General features: G+C 28.8%; 1 protein-coding gene across 2 annotated transcripts in view; it reads left to right on the forward strand.

Moving 5' to 3' along the window:
- LOC129614926 (uncharacterized) overlaps positions 1–9,504 on the forward strand; it is a 91,165-nt gene extending 81,661 nt beyond the window's left edge. The window contains exons 2-4 of one of the 2 annotated variants that reach the window (XM_055529884.1): positions 8,718–8,901; positions 9,085–9,162; positions 9,249–9,504. In XM_055529884.1, the coding sequence (XP_055385859.1) occupies positions 8,718–8,901; positions 9,085–9,162; positions 9,249–9,325 (339 nt within the window). In that variant the 3' untranslated portion in view covers positions 9,326–9,504. The remainder of the gene's footprint in view (positions 1–8,717; positions 8,902–9,084; positions 9,163–9,248) is intronic. The other variant, XM_055529885.1, reaches the window with a different exon arrangement.
- Positions 9,505–10,825: the final 1,321 nt, after the last annotated feature.

Here is a 10,825-nt window from a genome sequence, read left to right on the forward strand (position 1 = left end):
CGATTTTTATACCCGTACGAATGTATGTTCGAAGGGTATACTTAATTTGCCTTACCGTTTGTAACCCTAAAAAATAATGGTCTGAGATATAAACTCAAGTGTATGTTTTTGATCAGCGTCGAATTCTGAGTCGATTTAGCTTTGTCTGTCCGTCCTTCCCAACGATAACTCAAAAACTAATTGAGCTAAGTTCACCAAATTTTTACAGATGATTCATTATAGTAAATGTCCATTTAAATTGGACATGATCGGGGTACGGGTTCGGGTGGAAATCTCAGAAACTATAAAAGCTAAGTAATTGAAATTTCACACAAACGAATATATTAGTAGGGACGATATGTTTGAAAAAACTCTTTGAAATTGCTTGGCTCTTTCTGGTAGCTGCCATACAGCTTCAAAAGGTATTTGGCATTATCTCAGAAGTTATTGAAATTATAATATAGAAATCCCGTGAAAACATGTGTATTATTAGGGCTGTTATGTGTAATAAAAATAATTTAAATTTCTTGACTCGTTTCTCATAGAAAATATTGAAAACACAGTACTGAAATTTTCCATAAATCAATGTGGTAGTACGGTAACTTAAAGTCATAGTCTGTGCCATAGTCATTTATGGCATATTTATTCGCACGTAATATAACAAATTCGTACGGGTATCACAGAGTTGACACGGTCAACTCTATTTTTTCTCGTTTTTTTATAAAAACCAATGAGCTTTTATTTTCGTCTTGTTTTTTGTTTTTTTACGGGTTCTCTTACTAATACCGCTGCTGTTGTTTTTACTACTTACTCAAACTGTATTGCTGCTAGATTAAAAAACAAAAACAAGACTTATACATTGATAATATTGCAAGCCGATACATAATTATGTACGTACACATTTATTGAAACTTACACCGAAGAAAAAACGCATATCTAAAGTGCCTATAAACCATTTCAAAGGTCATATTTCTGCTTTGAAAATGTTTCATAACTTGTAAATGAAAATAAAATGTTTCATAACTTGTAATTTTACTCAGAGTAGAAATAATTTTTATCTTTATACTATATAAACATATTTCAATGTTTGTTATAGTCAAACGGGCTACAATTATTTCAATTATATGAATAAAAAGAAAGCTAAAAGGGGTACAGTGCATAGTAATTTCATAAATAATCCAATTTTGATATATAAATATTGTAATGAAGATATAATAATAGCCTTTTTGGCAATAGTGCCTTTTGTTTTTCAAAATAAAATGTAGGTGAATAAAAAATGCTTTGATGAGCACAACTTTATTGGTATTCATATAAAAATATTAGCAAATGAGAACCAATTTATTTGTATTGTGCCATGGAAATGAAGCCAAACTTGTTGCAATATACTAATGCGTACATATATGTAAGTATTGACAATAAAATGGCTTTCACAGATTCCTCTAAATAGTGAATATATGTATATGTACATATATATGTCATAAATTTACAACATATAAAAATGTAAATGAAGTACAGCTACGATAAGTAGATATTAATTATCTCAAAAAGGTATTTTATACTTAAATATATATCACTAATCTGGAAATATACATAGAGCAATATTAAAATAATAAATAAAATGTACACTTCTGAGATGCACTTTTATATTTAAAAACGACATTATTGTAGCCCATTCAGAAATATATTTTATTCTAAATAATTTATTTTCATAAACGGCTCAAAATTATAACTAATTTGAAGACATTATATTTCTAAAACTGCTTTGAATTATATTCAAAATAAAAATAAAGTAGTATGAAATACATTTATTTAAAAATTAGCTATAAAGTGTGGTTGTCGTGATTTCGGATATATATAGTTTGTGTCTGTTCTGATTATAAAAAATATCTAATTTAAATAAAATTTTTCTCAGTGTAGCAGTAAAAATAGTTGGTTAGACAGATTTTTTTGTTTGGCTTTATTAGATAAAAACATGAGTTAAGAAATAAGAAAATGTTGTGAATAAAAAAAGAATTAAATTTGAGGTAATACCTTATAATTTTATAAAAGGCGGAAAAACTCTAATTTAAAAATTTTCACTATTTTTTTCTTTTTTTTTGTAATTTTTTGAGGTTGATCGATATGTTTCTTATTTGAATTGTAAAATATGAAATGTTCTACAAGAATTTTTAAGTACAACATGTAACAAATATGTTGCTACATGTTGTACTTAAAATGTATAATTAGTAAAAATATACCACCTTCCGCCTATTTAATACGCTTATTTCTCACCTTATAGCTTCGCTTGTTTAAACCCAAAGAAAGTAAGAGCCCAAAATTCATAACACTTACCAATTGGGCAGTGGTTATTGCACCGATCCTTTAATCAAAAGGTTTCGGATCCAATCCCTGGTGAGATCACTACAAAAACTATATTTAATATTACATAGCTTAATATGCGACATTATAAAATAAAATGTTTACAAAAAAAGAAATTACACACAATCCATAATATTCAATATTGAATTAATAGCAACAAGAATAAATAATAAGTATCAATAATTAATATAAAGAAAAAGTACTTGCTGGTTACTGCCAATGATTTGTGAAACTGAAACTTAACCGGAAAAGTCAAGTGGAAGATCCTAATAGTCTCAAGTGGAGTAAGCTAAAAAAAAGGGTTATATTTCAGTTATAAATTTATGATTTGATTTTCAAGCGATTTAATTTTTTCTGCTTACTATCAATATCTTATTCTCATAATTCACCTTAAATCGTAGAAATTTGATCGTTTACTCATGCCTTATTCCTACCTTACAAATAAAAACAAGTAAAAACGTTTCAGTCGGTATGAACCGATTGAATTATACCCTGCACCTTTCATTGTTGTATAGCAATTACTTAAACCTGTGAAACCATTCTATAGAAACTTCACGGATATGTCTGATCTATAACTGAACACACAAGTTTCGTGAATCTGACTTTATTATTTTTCCAAATATTTAAAATTAGTTTTTGGAGTTGTATGGCAGGTACCCGAACCTGCCAAGCAATTCCACTAAAACTTCGCTAATATATCTGATCTATAATTGGACACACAACTGCCAAGTTTCATGAATCTAACTTTATTACTTTTCCAAATATTAAAAATAAGCTTTTGGACTTGTATGGGAGCCACTCGAACCTGTCAAGCAATTCCACCAAAACTTCAGAAATATCTTTGACCTATAATTGGACACACAACTGCCAAGTTTCATGAATCTGTCTTTATTATTTTTCCAAATATTTAAAATTAGCTTTTGGAGTTGTATGGCAGGTACCCGAACCTGCCAAGCAATTCCACTAAAACTTCGCAAATATATCTGATCTATAATTGGACACACAACTGCCAAGTTTCATGAATTTGACTTTATTATTTTTCCAAATATTTAAAATTAGCTTTTGGAGTTGTATGGCAGGTACCCGAACCTGCCAAGCAATTCCACTAAAACTTCGCTAATATATCTGACCTATAATTGGACAAACAACTGCCAAGTTTCAAGAATCTAACTTTATTACTTTTCAAATATTTAAAATAAGCTTTTGGACTTTTATGGGAGCCACTCGAACCTGTCAAGCAATTCCACCAAAACTTCAGAAATATCTTTGACCTATAATTGGACACATAACTGCCAAGTTTCATGAATCTGACTTTATTATTTTTCCAAATATTTAAAATAAGCTTTTGGACTTGTATGGGAGCTGCTCGAACCTGTCAAGCAATTCCACCAAAACTTCAGAAATATCTTTGACCTATAATTGGACACACGACTGCCAAGTTTCATGAATCTGACTTTATTATTTTGCCGAATATAAAAAATTTGCTTTTGGAGTTGTATGGCAGCCACCCGAACCGGTACAGCTATCTCATTAAAATTTTTAGAGCATATGTAGAATATAATTGGACACATGCATACAAAATTCTATATTTGTACCTTTATTAGTTTTTGAAATAATTAAAATAAACTCTTTGGCAGCTCCCCGAACCCGTTGTTCGAATTGGTCCAATAACAATAGGGTTCGTCCTTGGCACAAAAGAAACAACTTGTGAAAGTTTTGTGTCGATTGCATTATTCGTTTTTGAGTTATCTTTCGATCGGACGGACGGACGGACGGACAGACGGACATGTCTAAATCAACGCAGAATTTTACGCTGAGCAAGAATATATATATATGTCCATACCGCAGATGACTCCTTCAAGTAGTTACAAACTCCATACCAAAGTTAATATACCCTTCACGAAGTGCAGGGTATAAAAAGAAATTTTTATCGTTAAAAAATTTGTAAAAAGTTAAAGAAGTTAATTATGTATGCTTCTTTATATAACCTGTAAGGTTTTTTTCTTTCAATGCGTTATATTGATTGTTAACTTCATGTGGGTACAAATTTCTGCTTTAAATACTCAAAAAAATAGTTAATAATTTCAGATTTCTTGCATAAGAAAATGCAATTATGAAGACAGGATTTTATGTTTGTAATTAACATATTATATCTATTTGCAGTCAAAAACAATGGACTCTCAAATAATTGGTTTCAAACAGCTAAGGTTTTTAATTAGAAAAGGTATTCATTAATTGCTTTTTAGAATATTTTTTTCGTGTTATATAACAAGAAATTTGTAATTCAAAAAGCTTCTTGAACTAATAAAATCTTTCATCTTCTTAAATCAATATGAAACGGTTAACAACTATTATGAATTTTCGAACATTCGTGCAACGCGGAATAAGTCTTTATAAATAAACATAATAAACATGATGAAATTAAACTTAAATAATATTTGCATGACTTCATCGTCTTGTCGAATCATTCCATTTCATCACTGTTTCTCTACATTTCACTATATTTTATTCCACTTATCCTCGTTCCCAGGTGTTGTAATGCCATAGATGTCTTAAACTGCATGGAATAATTATGAGAAAGTCGATTTCACATTAACAGGCAATCCCGTATACGAAAACCGAATAAAAGTTTGATCATTATTGCTACTTGGTTTTTCTATGTTTTCTCAACGTGTTAGATCATGGTTGACCAAGGGTAATTCTGGACTTTTTTGGATTATACCAAGAATATGTCTACAATTGATATTTTTATATCTATAATGGCATACCCATTAAAATTTTTAACAAATAGAGTATAGAAAAAATATAGAAATAATTAATAAAACAAAATACTAGATGTAATTGTGAATAACACACTTAAGGCGAAAAAAATATATAGTCGTACAGCAATATACTTTATCTTGGATTAATGACACTAAATGTTTGTACATCAACGTATTATAGTTAGTGTTCTTGTTATTGTTTGTCGTTTAAATAACAGTAGAGTAAGTGCGAGTAATGTCGTATAGGCGGGTAATGTCGTATACCCATTTTATTTTTATTATTTTCTCGGCAACCACAGCATATTTTTTCATAAAGCCTTTAAGCCAATCTTTTCCAGCAGTTTTATGTAATAACGAGAAACTATTCGGAATATTATTTTTTTCAGCTAGCTGAAATGCTAAAGATCTGGCATCACGACGAGTAAGTCCCCAGAAACGACTTTCCATTTCGCGAAAATATTGGACTAACTGGTCTTCAATTTCTACACCAAAAACTGGTTTCCTACCCAGACGTGTTGCAAATATTTCATTTATTGTTTTTGAGCTCCGTGCATAATTTTGCAAAGTAGTATGAGGCACTCCATATGTTTTTGAAGCCAGTAAAATGCCCATTGCTCCACCACGAACTAAGAGATTTGGTCATAAGCTCTTACTTTCATTCCCTTTTTAGGCATTGTCAGGTTAAAATAAAGTTTCAAATTAAAATTAGATATGTGCTGCTAATGTTGTATAGTATACCAAAATACCCTCATTAAGGTATACCACTTTACCCGACAGGGTACATTTTTTCAAATTTACAAAAACAATATAAGAAAATAAATGAATTACTACACCATACCTTTATATATCAAAATTCAAACTAAAATTAATAAATTTACAGCGCATCCAGTTTCATACGGTGACAAATTTCGACTGAACAAAACTTTTAATTTTCCTGTAAAAAAAAGTCAACAAAACAAAAAAACAAAAAAAATTATGTTACTTTCAAAGTAGAACGAAATTGAACATGATTAGACAAGATTCACTTTATTCAATTGCTAAGCTGTAAATTCTGTTTATACAGATTTTTCTTACACGTTCAGTATCTATACATATTGTTTATTTGTGCATTAGACATAGTATTTGTGAGATACTCGTATACGTGACTGCCGTTAGAGAAACATCTTCAATTTCGGACTGAATTTTTTCAAGAAATAAAAAATTAATATACACTTTGCTATATAAAAGTTTTTTATTACCTGACCAATAATACTGTGGTTATAGCACTGGCCCTTGAACTGAAGGGTCTCAGGTTCAAAGCCTGGTCAGGTAACTATAAAAATTATATTCAATATTATACAGCTTTAAATACATTACATATGAAATAAAAAATTAATATCAACTAATTGCCATATTTCGATGATATCCATTTTCAAAATTTGTAGTTATAATACAAAAAAGTCTGATGCTGTGAGCACATAACCAACAGCAATGTCTACTCAGGTGAAAGTGTTGCAGAAGATTATAAAAATGTCATTTAAAGACTTCCTTCCAATTTTTACGGCGTGACATACCTAGAAAAATGTAAATTTGCCTCTTGGTAGAGTTTCGCTTTGTGTCATGCGAATTTCCTGAAAAGCTCGCTAATTAGTTTCGGTAACAATCAGAGCTCAAATAACAAATTTCAAGGAATTCCATTAATTCGTTCTGTTATTATGGTAAAAAATGTAAAATATGCCCCTAATTTGGTTTCCGAGCCCCGATCGTTCCAAAAAATTCATTGTTTTAACACTGCAATTTAAATATTAAATTTCAAGGAAATTGATTGATTATTTCTCTTTATATGGGCAAAATCAAAAATTGGCCTGCAAAAGAGTCCAATTCCCAGAGCTTGATATATCCCAAAAGTTGATCTATCCTTGCCATAGTCGAAATAAGCTTACATATAAAATTTCATCAAAAGTGGTTCAGCTGAACTTGAAAAGTTGACAAAAATAGTTTATTTACACTTCCCTACCATGGAAAAGTGCGTTCCCATAGAAAGCTCAATATGCAAAATTTGGTGCCATCACATAACCTACCTTATTGCGTACACAATGCGGTTGCTATAAAGGTCGGTTAACTTGTATTCACATCAACAATTCGTATTATTAACATGTAGTTACATCTACCAAATAAATAAATAAACCAAACTAATCAACAACGTCAACAACGATTTGTAATCAATAACTCGTCAACAACGATTTGTAATAATGTTCAATTCTCATATCTAAGTACAATTTTAATCCATATTAAAATATAGATTTTAGTTGCACTCGGATATGCAATTAAAATCCATATTTTAATATGGAACATATAGAAAATATTTTTTGAATCAGAGAAATATTAAAGAGATTTGTTTGATTAAAAAGATCGAAAAGTGATCATAATCAACCAAAATGTTTGATCATATTTCTCTTAGTTTTACCGTAGTATAATATATTTCAATAAAGGTTTAATTATGTTTTGTATCTTCGGAATCAGAAATCGGATGGTCATGATTTAAAAGGGGTATTCCTGCATTTTGTCGAGAGAACTAAAATATTATAAAAAAATATTTTGTCCCTTACCATTAAATCACTAAATTGTGTAAATACATCTAGTCATTTGTACTAAATGTACATTACATATGTAAATGTATATTAAAAATTCTTATAAATTTAAAATATATAGGTTTGAAATACATGCATATATGAATATGCGTATGGATATTATGAACATATATATAATGTACAATTGTGTGTACCAATGGTACAGATATAGGAACCTTGCCCTAGTTAAAAAAGCTTACACCTACTTAAGTCGAAAAACGAACTTCTCAGTTCTAGCAAAACTAATTCCAACATTACTAATCATAAAGTTGGTTTTTTGATCATGAGCGATTAAACTGAAAAAGAAATCTGATGTTACCGCATTGTTAAATAAAAAAAAAAATAAAAACAACCAACCGTATTGTCAAAGTGTTGGATAGTATGTATTACAAAAGTGTCGTTTAAATATTTATTTCATAATCTATAAACGAAAATAAATAGCTTTTGGATAATGAAAACTGAATTTGGGTTTTTGGTGAAAATACACTTCCCTATGGCAAAAAAAATTAGCCGTGTCTTAGTGGAAGGAAGCGCAAATAAACTTCTTTACCAAGATCAGCATCTTTTTTATCAAGATCTATGTGTGGTAGCGTGAATCTCAAATTCAGTTGAACCGATTTTTATGAAAATTCATATCTGAGTTTACTTTACCTGAGCCACGAACTGATTTAGAGATATTCAGTTCTCCAGAACTTGGTAAAGAAACAAAAATCGATTGAAATCTAAATTTTTATAAATAACTAAGGTTAAACTGTTTTGTTCAAACTGCTTTGTTAACTGCTAATTGAATGTTCTAAAATCTTTAAAAAATTAAGTATATTTCATATTATTTAAACAATCCACTATTTTTATTTAATTCTTTATAAATACATATATGTGTAAGGAACTTTATAGAATAATGAAATTTAAATTCTTGTTTTCATAAAAGTTCCAAAAATTGATGTTTGACACAATATTATTCTCCATTTTTTGTAATATGTTTTTTTTAACTATAATCTTTTTTTTATAGGTTGAAACTGATATGATCAGTATGGAACTACAACCGTCAGTGCATATACAGCACTCAAATCATCATGGAACAAATTTAACAACATTACAAGCTCAACATCATCATGCCGGTTTGATTGGACATCATCATCATCAGCATCATCAATTAACAACAGCAATAGGAGCAGTAGATGAAAAATCAAAAAGTAAAATACTAAATTATATCTTGAGTTCCATAATGCAATAGTATAGTTTTTGTATTTAATTCAAAAATTTTTCTTTTAGCTGAATGGAACTCAAGGTCAATATGAAAAAATTAAAGTTTTTTTGGTTTTTTAAAAAAATTGCGTAACATTTGATTTTTATTTTTAATTGTAATTTTATATTAGACATTAAAATGGAAAGTTACACAAATGCAGGACTTGTTACAGCTGAATGGATTAATGTTAATGGAAGTCAAAGTGCAGGTCAGTTAAAAAAAATCCAAATTAAAATTTTTGTTACAAAATTTTTTAATATTAAAAAAGTTCAACATTTATATATTTCTCTAAAGAACATTTATCAAATTTTTTCATTACAGAAGACTCCCATAGCTCCCAAGGTAGCATTTCAGGAGATAGTAAGTATTAATTAACTTAAAATAAAACGAAAAATTAATTATTCTGTTTTTTTAATTTATATAAATAATTTACATATTTTTTTAATACTTAACTAAAATAAAATGAGTTAGGCTCAAAGTAAGTTATAGCAACTCTAAGTGTTTCCTTTAAATTTTTATTAGAATAGTTTTTAATTGTTAGTACTACAAAATTTGCATTTAACTTAGTACTCCGCATCGTTTACAGAATTTTCTCAATCATTTCTTGATATTTTGGTGAGTAGCTCAAAGTGCTGCAAGATATTTTTAAAGAAAATACGCAAATTGTATTCAAATTTATGCAAGAATTATATGCGTTCGTATGAAAATCAAATCTACATATAAAATGGTTTTCCAAATTTTTTGTTTATTTCTAAGCGATTTACACTAAAAAATCGCGTTCGTTAAGTAAGGACTAGTACAGTTAAGGCAGGTAAAATTAGAATTGTGGTTCAACATATATTACATAACATATTCAACAACATATTACATAAAAAATTTCAGATTTCTGCGATTAAGGAAGTTTTCTATAAATTTTGATGATCATCAGTAAGTGAATCAGCCACGACGACAGAGTTGTTTAGATATCTAAAATATTAGAATTATGCAATTGATACTTTACATGTTTAAAGTTAATCCACTAATGTCTTTGCATGTTAAGAATATTATTTATCGGATATAATCCAAACTCAAGTTATGGAGGTTTAAGAAACGATGAAGGTCTTTGTGAAAAAATTTGTATCTAAGTACTGTTTTGGTGGATTTATTTTAAAATCATTTCGATTAAGCTATAGCGATTCTTCTTTTTTTGTTTACAATTTCCAATTTCAATTACATACTTAGTTTAAGAAAAATAATGTACTTATAATTGTAACTTTAATGTAAAAGTTGATATAAAATGGTTCAAATAAATGTTATTTCAAGGATCCCAGACTGATTTTGTAAAAATTGGAAAAACTGCAATTATCCTAAAAAAATAAATTATCCTAAAGAAAAATTTTTCAGTATGAAAATTTTTAAATAGATTTTCGTGTATTTATAGAGCTTGTGTCATTGTGTTGCTTTAACAGAAAGTACTCAAGTTAGTCTCACTATATTTCGATATGATAAGGATCAAACAACTTGCTTTCATTCTCCATAATTGAATTTAAGTAATAATAAATTCGCACTCTGTACTTTTTGTTTTGAATTTGAAAATTGTTATAAAATATTTTTCATTAAAAATGTTGATATTTTTTTGAAAAAAAAACTCCCTTTTCTTCGGAATAAAATGCTTTTATTTTTGCAAATAATATATTTCGTGCGCTACAAATCACAGCTTCTAAGAAAATTGAACTCTTCAGTAAAAGTTGTACGTAAAGGGCCCTTAAAATTTGAATGTATAGGGAAGATTTTTCGTTTTGTGACTAAATTTACATAGAGACCTCATCGAAGGCGCCTGCTGATTCGCCATAGATGGCAATATTTAGCACCTTGTCCTCTAATTAACCGTT

Source organism: Condylostylus longicornis, unplaced genomic scaffold, assembly GCF_029603195.1.
Source record: "Condylostylus longicornis isolate FDR11 unplaced genomic scaffold, ASM2960319v2 ptg000127l, whole genome shotgun sequence".
In the NCBI taxonomy this organism is placed as follows: Eukaryota; Metazoa; Arthropoda; class Insecta; order Diptera; family Dolichopodidae; genus Condylostylus; species Condylostylus longicornis.